The sequence below is a fragment of the Pseudophryne corroboree genome, chromosome 7 (assembly GCF_028390025.1).
Source record: "Pseudophryne corroboree isolate aPseCor3 chromosome 7, aPseCor3.hap2, whole genome shotgun sequence".
Taxonomy (NCBI): Eukaryota; Metazoa; Chordata; class Amphibia; order Anura; family Myobatrachidae; genus Pseudophryne; species Pseudophryne corroboree.
This window is the reverse complement of record NC_086450.1, coordinates 7,825,109-7,838,068: the sequence shown is the minus strand read 5'-3', so window position 1 is coordinate 7,838,068 and position 12,960 is coordinate 7,825,109. Positions and strand designations below refer to the sequence as shown.

At 44.5% G+C, this 12,960-nt stretch overlaps 1 protein-coding gene across 2 annotated transcripts in view; it reads right to left on the bottom strand.

The window, feature by feature from the left end:
• NRP2 (neuropilin 2) overlaps positions 1-12,960 on the bottom strand; it is a 154,364-nt gene that overhangs the window by 38,876 nt on the left and 102,528 nt on the right. For both annotated transcript variants that reach the window (XM_063932656.1, XM_063932657.1), the window contains exons 12-13: positions 12,840-12,960; positions 7,429-7,694 (exon numbers count right to left, since the gene is read on the bottom strand). The exon at positions 12,840-12,960 is cut by the window's right edge and continues 20 nt beyond it. In XM_063932656.1, coding sequence (XP_063788726.1) covers positions 7,429-7,694; positions 12,840-12,960 — 387 coding nt within the window. The remainder of the gene's footprint in view (positions 1-7,428; positions 7,695-12,839) is intronic.

Below are 12,960 nucleotides of genomic sequence, written 5' to 3'. Positions count from 1 at the left end.
ACAGGAGAGCGTGTATACAGTATGAGAGTAACACTGTACACAGGAGAGCATGTATACAGTATGAGAGTAACACTGTACACAGGAGAGCGTGTATACAGTGTGAGAGTAACACTGTACACAGGAGAACAGGTATACACTATGAGAGTAACACTGTACACAGGAGAGCATGTATACAGTATGAGAGTAACACTGTACACAGGAGAGCATGTATACAGTATGAGAGTAACACTGTACACAGGAGAGCGTGTATACAGTATGAGAGTAACACTGTACGCAGGAGGACGTGTGTACAGTATAAGAGTAACACTGTACACAGGAGGATGTGTATATTACAGTATGAGAGTAACACTGTACACAGGAGAGCGTGTATATTACAGTATGAGAGTAACACTGTACACAGGAGGACGTGTATACAGTATGAGAGTAACACTATACACAGGAGAACAGGTATACACTATGAGAGTAACACTGTACACCGGAGAGCGTGTATACAGTATGAGAGTAACACTGTATGCAGGAGAGCATGTATACAGTATGAGAGTAACACTGTACACAGGAGAGTATGTATATTACAGTAAGAGAGTAACACTGTACACAGGAGAACAGGTATACACTATGAGAGTAACACTGTACACAGGAGGACAGGTATATTACAGTATGAGAGTAACACTGTACACAGGAGGATGTGTATATTACAGTATGAGAGTAACACTGTACACAGGAGAGCGTGTATATTACAGTATGAGTGTAACACTGTACACAGGAGGACGTGTATACAGTATGAGAGTAACACTGTACACAGGAGGACATGAATACAGTATGAGAGTAACACTGTACACAGGAGAGCATGTATACAGTGTGAGAGTAACACTGTACACAGGAGAACAGGTATACACTATGAGAGTAACACTGTACACAGGAGAGCGTGTATACACTATGAGAGTAACACTGTACACAGGAGAGCATGTATACAGTATGAGAGTAACACTGTACACAGGAGAGTATGTATACAGTATGAGAGTAACACTGTACACAGGAGAACAGGTATATTACAGTATGAGAGTAACACTGTACACAGGAGGATGTGTATATTACAGTATGAGAGTAACACTGTATACAGGAGAGCGTGTATATTACAGTATGAGAGTAACACTGTACACAGGAGGACGTGTATACAGTATGAGAGCAACACTGTACACAGGACATGAATACAGTATGAGAGTAACACTGTACACAGGAGAGCATGTATACAGTATGAGAGTAACACTGTACACAGGAGGACATGCATACAGTATGAGAGAAATACTGTACACAGGAGAGCATGTATACAGTATGAGAGTAGCACTGTACACAGGAGAGCACGTATACAGTATGAGTGTAACACTGTACACAGGAGAGCGTGTATATTACAGTATGAGAGTAACACTGTACACAGGAGAGCATGTATACAGTATGAGAGTAACACTGTACACAGGTGAGCATGTATAAAGTATGAGAGTCACACTGTACACAGAAGGCTGTGTATACAGTATGAGAGTAATACTGTACACAGGAGAACATGTATACAGTATGAGAGTAACACTGTACACAGGAGGACATGCATACAGTATGAGAGTAATACTGTACACAGGAGAGAATGTATACAGTATGAGAGTAGCACTGTACACAGGAGAGCACGTATACAGTATGAGAGTAACACTGTACACAGGAGAGCGTGTATACTACAGTATGAGAGTAACACTGTACACAGGAGAGTGTGTATATTACAGTAAGAGAGTAACACTATACACAGGAGAGTGTGTATATTACAGTCTGAGAGTAACACTGTACACAGGAGCATGTGTATATTACAGTAAGAGAGTAACACTATACACAGGAGAGTGTGTATATTACAGTATGAGAGTAACACTGTACACAGGACAACGTGTAAACAGTAAGAGTGTAACACTGTACACAGGGGGATGTGTATATTACAGTATGAGAGTAACACTGTACACAGGAGAGCGTGTATACAGTATGAGAGTAATACTGTACACAGGAGGACGTGTATATAGTATGAGAGTTACCCTGTACACAGGAGATCGTGTATACAGTATGAGAGTAATACTGTACACAGGAGGACGTGTATACAGTATGAGAGTAGCACTGTACACAGGAGGACGTGTATATTACCGTATGAGAGTAGCACTGTACACAGGAGAAAGTGTATATTACAGTATGAGAGTAACATTGTACACAGGAGGACGTGTATATTACAGTATGAGAGTAACACTGTACACAGGAGAGCACATATACAGTATGAGAGTAACACTGTACACAGGAGAGCGCGTATATTACAGTATGAGTGTAACACTGTACACAGGAGAGTGTGTATATTACAGTAAGAGAGTAACACTATACACAGGAGAGTGTGTATATTACAGTATGAGTGTAACACTGTACACAGGACGTGTATACAGTACGAGTGTAACACTGTACACAGGTGGATGTGTATATTACAGTATGAGAGTAACACTGTACATAGGAGAGCGTGTATACAGTATGAGAGTAATACTGTACACAGGAGGACGTGTATATAGTATGAGAGTTACCCTGTACACAGGAGAACGTGTATACCGTATGAGAGTAATACTGTACACAGGAGGACGTGTATACAGTATGAGAGTAGCACTGTACACAGGAGGACGTGTATATTACAGTATGAGAGTAGCACTGTACACAGGAGGACGTGTATATTACAGTATGAGAGTAACATTGTACACAGGAGAGCGTGTAGATTACAGTATGAGTGTATCAGTGTACACAGGCGGACGTGTATATTACAGGATGAGAGTAGCAGTGTACACAGGCGGACGTGTATATTACAGTATGAGAGTAACACTGTACACAGGAGGATGTGTATATTACAGTATGACAGTAACACTGTACACAGGAGGACATGTATATAACAGTATGAGAGTAACACTGTACACAGGCGGACGTGTATATTACAGTATGAGAGTAACATTGTACACAGGAGGACGTGTATATTACAGTATGAGAGTATAACTGTACACAGGAGAGCATGTATACAGTATGAGAGTAACACTGTAGACAGGAGAGCACATATACAGTATGAGAGTAACACTGTACACAGGAGAGCGTGTATATTACAGTATGAGAGTAACACTGTACACAGGAGAGTGTGTATATAACAGTAAGAGAGTAACACTATACACAGGTAAGTGTGTATATTACAGTATGAGAGTAACACTGTACACAGGACAACGTGAATACAGTACGATTGTAACACTGTACACAGGTGGATGTGTATATTACAGTATGAGAGTAACACTGTACATAGTAAAGCGTGTATACAGTATGCGAGTAATACTGTACACAGGAGGACGTGTATACAGTATGAGAGTTACCCTGTACACAGGAGAACGTGTATACAGTATGAGAGTAATACTGTACACAGGAGGACGTGTATACAGTATGAGAGTTACCCTGTACACAGGAGAACGTGTATACAGTATGAGAGTAATACTGTACACAGGAGGACGTGTATACAGTATGAGAGTAGCACTGTACACAGGAGGTCGTGTATATTACAGTATGAGAGTAGCACTGTACACAGGAGGTCGTGTATATTACAGTATGAGAGTAACACTGTACACAGGAGGACGTGTATACAGTATGAGAGTAGCACTGTACACAGGAGGTCGTGTATATTACAGTATGAGAGTAGCACTGTACACAGGAGAGTGTGTATATTACAGTATGAGAGTAACATTGTACACAGGAGAGCGTGTAGATTACAGTATGAGAGCAGCAGTGTACACAGGCGGACGTGTAGATTACAGTATGAGAGTAGCCGTGTACACAGGCGGACGTGTAGATTACAGTATGAGAGTAGCCGTGTACACAGGCGGACGTGTATATTACAGTATGAGAGTAACACTGTACACAGGAGGACGTGTATATTACAGTATGAGAGTAACACTGTACACAGGCGGACGTGTATATTACAGTATGAGAGTAACACTGTACACAGGAGAGCGTGTATATTACAGTATGAGAGTAACACTGTACACAGGAGGACGTATATATTACAGTATGAGAGTAACACTGTACACAGGAGAGCGTGTATACAGTATGAGAGTAATACTGTACACAGGAGGACGTGTATATAGTATGAGAGTTACCCTGTACACAGGAGAACGTGTATACAGTATGAGAGTAATACTGTACACAGGAGGACGTGTATACAGTATGAGAGTAGCACTGTACACAGGAGGACGTGTATATTACCGTATGAGAGTAGCACTGTACACAGGAGAAAGTGTATATTACAGTATGAGAGTAACATTGTACACAGGAGGACGTGTATATTACCGTATGAGAGTAATACTGTACACAGGAGAGCATGTATACAGTATGAGAGTAACACTGTACACAGGAGAGCACATATACAGTATGAGTGTAACACTGTACACAGGAGAGCGTGTATATTACAGTATGAGAGTAACACTGTACACAGGAGAGTGTGTATATTACAGTAAGAGAGTAACACTATACACAGGAGAGTGTGTATATTACAGTATGAGAGTAACACTGTACACAGGACAACGTGTATACAGTACGAGTGTAACACTGTACACAGGTGGATGTGTTTATTACAGTATGAGAGTAACACTGTACATAGGAGAGCGTGTATACAGTATGAGAGTAATACTGTACACAGGAGAACGTGTATACAGTATGAGAGTAATACTGTACACAGGAGGACGTGTATACAGTATGAGAGTAGCACTGTACACAGGAGGACGTGTATATTACAGTATGAGAGTAACACTGTACACAGGAGGACGTGTATATTACAGTATGAGAGTAACACTGTACACAGGCGGACGTGTATATTACAGTATGAGAGTAACATTGTACACAGGAGAGCGTGTAGATTACAGTATGAGAGTAGCAGTGTACACAGGCGGACGTGTATATTACAGGATGAGAGTAACACTGTACACAGGCGGACGTGTATATTACAGTATGAGAGTAACACTGTACACAGGAGGACGTGTATATTATAGTATGAGAGTAATACTGTACACAGGAGAGCGTGTATATTACAGTATGAGAGTAACACTGTACACAGGCGGACGTGTATATTACAGTATGAGAGTAACACTGTACACAGGAGGACGTGTATATTACAGTATGAGAGTAACACTGTACACAGGAGGAAGTGTATATTACAGTATGAGAGTAGCAGTGTACACAGGCGGACGTGTATATTACAGTATGAGAGTAGCAGTGTACACAGGCGGACGTGTAGATTACAGTATGAGAGTAGCAGTGTACACAGGCGGACGTGTATATTACAGTATGAGAGTAACACTGTACACAGGAGGACGTGTATATTACAGTATGAGAGTAACACTGTACACAGGCGGACGTGTATATTACAGTATGAGAGTAACACTGTACACAGGCGGACGTGTATATTACAGTATGAGAGTAACACTGTACACAGGAGAGCATGTATATTACAGTATGAGAGTAACACTGTACACAGGCGGACGTGTATATTACAGTATGAGAGTAACACTGTACACAGGAGGACATGTATATTACAGTATGAGAGTAACACTGTACACAGGCGGACGTGTATATTACAATATGAGAGTAACACTGTACACAGGTGGACGTGTATATTACAGTATGAGGATTACACGGCTGCTGTATGTACAGTAGTATAAACACCATTGCGCAGGATATCAGCTCCCGTTACACACTGGGTATTACTCATGTACAAAGCTGCCTTTATTCCATTTATGCTGCCTGTTTGGGCTGATGTGTAATTTCTGTAAGATTACAATCACACATGAAACACGGAGCTGATACCTACATATATCTAACTACAGGGATCGGAGAACAGGGTTTTTTCTCTCTCTTAGCAAGACAACACTTCAACATTCTACCGAATACATCAAAAGCCTAATGCCATCCACAAAGGCCCGAGCGCTGGTGTAGATCAGAGCTTTCAGAATAACAAGCAGCGTACCATTTAGTTGCTATAACAACACGGGAAACAGAAGGAAAACAAGTCTGCTTAACTGAAGTCTCCGGTGGGAGACATCCAGATTTTACCCTAATATTAAAATAAACACTATAAATCCTCTTAATACAAATCTCGCATTGCACATCAGCCAGAGCTGTCCCTTTAATTCAAATCCCCTGGAAGTCAGATCCTCTCCTGCAGCCCGCTGACAATTTATTATCATCACGATGTATACACAATGCATCAGGTCTCCCAGATCCCGTGCGCAATGGCGACGGAGACAAATTTAAGGCTCTTCGTAATGAACAACACTTTGTGATTTCCAGGCGACACGTGAAATAGTAGTCACGATTTTGAGGGGAACAGCGGGAACGGGTTGGGGGGGGGGGGGGGGGGGAATAAACACAACCGTGCTTAGGATGAATTCACAAAATGAATTAGATGTCTGTTTTTTTGTGGGCGGCATGCAGAAACAGATGCATCACGGAGGATGACACCTCACCCCACTTTTTACTGGCAAATTGATTTTATAGCTCTGCTGTGAGTTTTTGGGTGACTGCAGTAAAATCGACTTTCTCAGGATAATGGAAACATTTCGGGAGCCACCGATGAAGCATTTTCTGATGGAACATTGTTCTTCCGACATTAAGTAGCCAGGTCGTCTTACTCATGTCACCTTGAGATTTTGGCAGGGTATTGCACCGGCCCATGGCATGCGGGGATTGTCGGCAATGTAATTATCAGCACCTGATGTGGGGGCGGCGGTTATTGTGACGGATAGCGGAATCATTTCATACCTGTCGTGATAATCCTCCCACCACAGATGCTTTTAATTACTTTGACGTTAATCCTTGCCTCCGATCTGTTAATGTAACACATTGCCAAAATCTCGTGGTGAGAAGTCCCCACCTATGGCCGCATTTTGCCCAACAACAGAAGGCAGCGCAGACAAATCTGTTTTAAAAATATAGTACCATAGTAATAATATATTATTAATACATACAGTGTTGGACTGGGTCATGAATGGCCCACCGGGGGAGTGCCGAGCTAGGGGCCAATAGAGACTTGGCTAACCACTGTCTGGACCACTTGAGTAAAATATATAGTAAATACTGCTAGTTCATACATAATAATGTACCAGATTAATAACAGCACTGCACTGTAGAAAATACACAATAGTCCTGTGTAAGTATAATGTAACATATGTATCATGTATACTGCAAGTGCCCGGTGTGGAACCTGATCCCTAGAGGTGGGGGTGGGGCCCAGGGCAGTGGAGCCCACCAGGGTTTCCCCTGCTAGCCGGTGGACCAGTCCAACCCTGTATACATAACAGTCTTTAACAGGAAGAGAAGAAAGATACTTGATGCGTTTTTGCGTACCTGGTAATCTCCCTCGTAACTCTGTAGGAGGATTCTGCCATCTTTCCATTCGCTGCCCGCCTCCTCTCGTATTTTCCACAGTAACTTGGTCTCCTGGCTCGATCTTCGCAACACCTGTAGAGTTCCGCTGCTCGTACCGGAGGCGCGATACCGGAACACCAAGCAAAGGACGCATCTGGGCTGGTGCATAGTGGGGCTCAGTAGCCGTGCGTGATGCCCTTCTCGTCTCCCGCTGCTGGGTAGCCGCAGATAGTTCTTGCTACTGGCTACGGGGTAAAGAGAGAGAAGTACTTAGTAAAACCGCTGACTTCCTCGCTAACTTACTGTACACATACAGATATAGGCTTCTCCGCTGCACCTAGGTGCACCAAGGTTTATTAGCATAAGCCTTTCATCTATTGTTCTCAGCTGCAATACAATACAGAGAGAACAATACAGCAGGGGATTAAGGGGGTCATTCCGAGTTGATCGCTAGTTGCCGTTGTTCGCTGCGTAGCGATCAGTGGAAAAAACGGCTAATCTGCGCATGCGTATGCACCGCAATGCGCACGCGCGTCGTACGGGTACGAAGTCAATTGTGGTTTTGCACTGGTTCTAGCGACGATTACAAGCGCACAGCCGAACGCAAGGACATTGACAGAAAGAGGGCGTTTATGGGTGTCAACTGACCGTTTTCTGGGAGTGTTTGGAAAAACGCAGGCGTGGCCGGGCGTTTCCTGGGCGGGTATCTGACGTCATTACCGTTGTCACTCGCCGCAGCAATCATCGCACAGAATAAGTAACTACAGGGCTGGTCTTGTTTTGCACAAAATGTGTTTGCAGGCGCTCTGCTGCACAGGCGTTCGCACTCCAGTGGGCGGCGACTATGCATTTGCACGGCTGCTAAAAACTGCTAGCGAGCGATCAACTCGGAATAACCCCCTAAGTCCTACTGCCCCGGCTCAGTTAATCCTATTAAAGGCCAAGATAAAGATGGCTCCATCTGTAGTCACATCCTGCGCACTTTTACACTACGCAGTATAGGCTGTGGGGTGTTTCTGTGCTATAGACTTATTATGTCAGTAATGAAGTTTGCTGCTAAAATCCACCATAAGAAAGCTGTAATTGCTCTGCCTCTTACGATGGGAATTCTTACTAGCACGGAGGTCATTCTTAGTAGCTAAGTAGCGTAAACTGTTTCGCCGCAAAAGGAAAATACATTCAACATAAGTGAAAATGACGTAGTGGAAATAAACCATCCGCCAGCCTATAACACACTTGCTGATGCTTTACAGTCAAAACACGAAATCATTTCGTCGGATTGAATCACAATACGTTCATTGACATCCCTCTGCGGTGCTGCGGCGACGCATGCTGATGTAGCCTGCGATGATTGCTGACACAACCCCTATTTCCATGCCCAGAAAACCAGTCACAGCTGTTTATCTTAAACTTCTGTTGTCTTTCAAAGGGAAGACCACCCTGCGTCTAGATCATCTCTCTCCCCCTGTTCTCATGTCTGGATCCTAAAAATAAACTCAGCAGTTCGAAGGGAGGTCCAAGAGGCAGCAGTAAAAAAAATAAGTATTTATAGAAGCGCCGGCGGTCGGCGTAACATGTTTTGGAAGTGCTCTGACAATGGTGGATGATATGAGGGATCACGCCACATTTTTATTCACTCTTCTGAGACACATTTACACTTGTATCACCAGCGTTCGCCCGGCTGCGGCACACGTGCAGAGGTGTAAAGCAGCGGAGACACGAGTGCATGTATAGAAGCTATATGTGCATGTGGAATATTTAGCAATAAATTCAGCAATAAATTGTGGAAACGCGAGACCGGAATTTTATAGCTTCTTTAATAATACGTTACTTATTTTTTTGATTATCCCTTTACTGGATGTTCTCATATTAAGGACCGTTAACGCTCCCCTCGATGCTACCGTTCTATTTCTTGCATCCCTTATGTGTGTACTTACAGAGGCGTCCTTATTCCCCCCCAAGTGATTTTGCGCTATAAGGTGCGACGTGCATGCCACAACTTATCCGCCGTGCCATGAATATGTAGTTTAGGATTTTGGCATTTATTTTTTTGCACCCCAACGCACACAAACAGGACTCTCTCGTTTGTGGCAGAGTTATGTGGCAGGACGCATGACGCAACTCATTTTATATCGGTCCCCGGTCTCCTGCCTTTTTCTCATCCTTGTCGCACTGCTAAAGCTCGCAAATCCAGTAGTGGAGCACACAGCGTGCATACGTTCTTCTTTCTTTATTGCATTAATAGTGGCAAAAAGACGCAAATTCAGCACAATTACTGAGCAACGGGGCGTATGGCTGGGCACTGCAGCAGTTAGGCCAAACAGAGCTATATGGCGTAATATAACGATACTGTAGGTTAACGAAGGCATATTACCATTAGCTACTGCACATAAACATATTCTATGAGTTAATGGAAGACGAGCGCTGGGCGTGTGTGTGTCGGGCCCACAGCGTTGTGATGCTCTCTGAGACAGCGGGGTGCTGGAACTAACGGGAAGGTGTGTCCTATCCACCCCAAAGTCATAAGTTCCCTCAGCCAAATGCTTTGTTGCAGGCAAACAGATCCCCCCTCTGTCCTCTGTCAGATGTGACCGCTGCAGGAATTCTTAGTCCACAAGCATGAAAAGCAGTAACAAGGCCTGTGGCAAATTCTTTCTTCTCCAGGCAGAGTTTTGATGTATGAGAGCAGCTTCTGTGGGGAGCCGGAAACACTGAGGGATTTCTGCTCCTGTGCAGCCGCACTCTGTATGTAATATGACCGACACGGGGGCCGAGAGTAGACGGTACAGGGCTACAAGATAGCCGGCCTTATTCACAGATAGACACAGGCGCCGCCGTGGCTTGGTCTATGTCGGCCACCCATCTGCGACTGCTGCTACAAAGTCCTTCTCTGTATATACATCCGTGCGTCAGAATGTGCAATGGCTGACACGCCCACTGCCAGCGCCCGTAGACGCTGTAATACTGCATCAGACGCCACCGTCGGTCGCACCGCCAAAACTTGCACCAGCACTTTTCCTGCACACTTCTGTAACGCATGCGCTGTACCAGGTTTTAGGCATCTCCACGCATGTGCGGTAGAAGATGCGCCAGTTTTCAGAATGATCCCTTGCACCGGGGATAGGGCTGATGCAATGCGCACTAATAATGACAGCTACGTAACCCAAGGCATGGATAGGAGGGCGGCGCTGGAGAAGATATGCGCTCAAATCAGCATAGGGGTGGTCATTCCGAGTTGTTCGCTCGCTAGCAGTTTTTAGCAGACGTGCAAACGCTATGCCGCCGCCCACTGGGAGTGTATTTTAGCTTAGCAGAAGCGCGAATGAAAGGATCGCAGAGCGGCTACAACGTTTTTTTGTTCAGTTTTAGAGTAGCTCAAAACCTACTCAGCGCTTGCGATCACTTCAGACCATTCAATTCCGGATTTGACGTCACACACCTGCCCTGCGTTCGCCCAGCCACGCCTGCATTTTCTCTGGCACGCCTGTGTCTTTCCAAACACTCCCTGAAAATGACACCCAGAAACGCCCACTTCATGTCAATCACTCTGCGGCCACCAGTGCGACTGAAATGCTTCGCTAGACCCTGTGCAAAATTACATCATTCGTTGTGCTCGTACGACACGCGTGCGCATTGCGCCGCATACGCATAACAGCCGTTTTTTAGCCTGATCGCTGCGCTGCGAACAACTGCAGCTACCTATCAACTCGGAATGACCACCAGTACACTATGGCCACATGTAATGGCTTCTGGGTTGCTGAAAGGGTCAGTATTTTTAAAGCCAAAACCATCCTGGTTTTGCCCTAAAAGAATATTACTGCGTTAACTCTCACAGCTAAATCGCCAAAACATCGCCACTTTCTCCTACTCTCAAGGTGCTGCATGGTAATTTTATGGCATTTGTATATGTAGTCTCCTGGCCTCCTGCCTATAAGTAATCTAAATCTTATACCATTTACCCCACAGCCTTATAATAACCTATTTTCTCAACGCGCCTCCACTTTCTTATAAAGAAACCATCAACTCTGATGACCCAAACATTAACATTTTAAATAAAAAAAGACATTTGCTACAAAGCCGTTTCACCTGTGACATTCTGGCAGTAGCCGCTCTCGTGAAGGAACACTAAAGGTTAATAAACTAAACAGGCAATTATGCGATCCCAGGGGACAGGAAACACAGCATAGGTTATAAAAATAGGTCCTTCCCTTCGGTTCATGCAGAAGGCTCATTATATTAATTAAACATTATTAGGCTGATGGAGATGGGAGGGGCAGTGGTTTCTACTGAGACTGTTAGTAAGTTTCCCCTCTCCTGCTGCAAGCCCCTACTTCCTGGCACCACGTTCTTCCATTTGGAGCGCTGACCCCCAATGGGAAGACTTCAAAAGAGACCCAACACGCCGGAAGATTTACAATACTATTTAATGTATGTCTGCTGCAAGCAACGCGCTTTTCTGATTGACTAAAGTGTCCGTTTTTCTGAGCTGCTGTGTTAATTACTGGGGAAGAGATAACGGTTGTGTGTGAGATGATCATATTTGGTTGGAGGCTAAGGGGGGGTCATTCCGAGTTGATCGCTAGCTGCTTTCGTTCGCTGTGCAGCGATGTGGCAAAAAAACGGCACTTCTCCGCATGCGTATGCGGCGCAACGTACTATTACAACAAACTATGTCGTTTCACACAGGGTCTAGCGAAGCTTTTCAGTCGCACTGGCTGCCGCAAAGTGATTGACATGAAGTGGGCGTTTCTGGGTGTCAACTGACCGTTTTCAGGGAGTGTTCGGAAAAAAGCAGGCGTGCCAAAAAAAATGCAGGCGTGGCTGGGCGAACGCAGGGCGTGTTTGTGACGTCAAATCAGGAACTGAATAGTCTGAAGTGATCGCAAGCGCTGAGTAGGTTTTGAGCTACTCTGAAACTACATAAAAAAACTTTGTAGCCGCTCTGCGATCCTTTTGTTCGCACTTCTGCTAAGCTAAAATACACTCCCAGTGGGAGGCGGCATAGCGTTTGCACGACTGCTAAAAACTGCTAGCGAGCGATCAACTCGGAATGACCACCTAGGTGCGGCTGTTTGGAGGCTTTACAGAGGCTGCTGTGGAATTATGGGGAATGTAGTTCTACAGAGCTGCAATGCCGGATGCCTGTCCTTCTGAATAGGTCACAGTTTATAACCGATCCCATTGGAAATTAAGCTATTTTTTTCCATACGTGTAATGTGATCCAAGAGGCAGTATAATTAGATAACTAATTAAACAGTCAATATATATCTATATACAGATGTTACGGAAGGTATGGCTGCAACCCCCTAACGCCAGCCCAGCTCCCTACACAAGCCACACCCTCCTCCGCTGGCACCCCAGGGTGTGCTCCATCAGTAAAATAAACTTACCAGGAGAAGAGCCGGAATGCCCCATCCATGGGCTATTGGGGTGGAAGGACCACGTAAAATCAGCTTCAATATCATGTGTCCAGCTACAGACGTCTTCTGAATGGTCAAAATTGCAATTAAA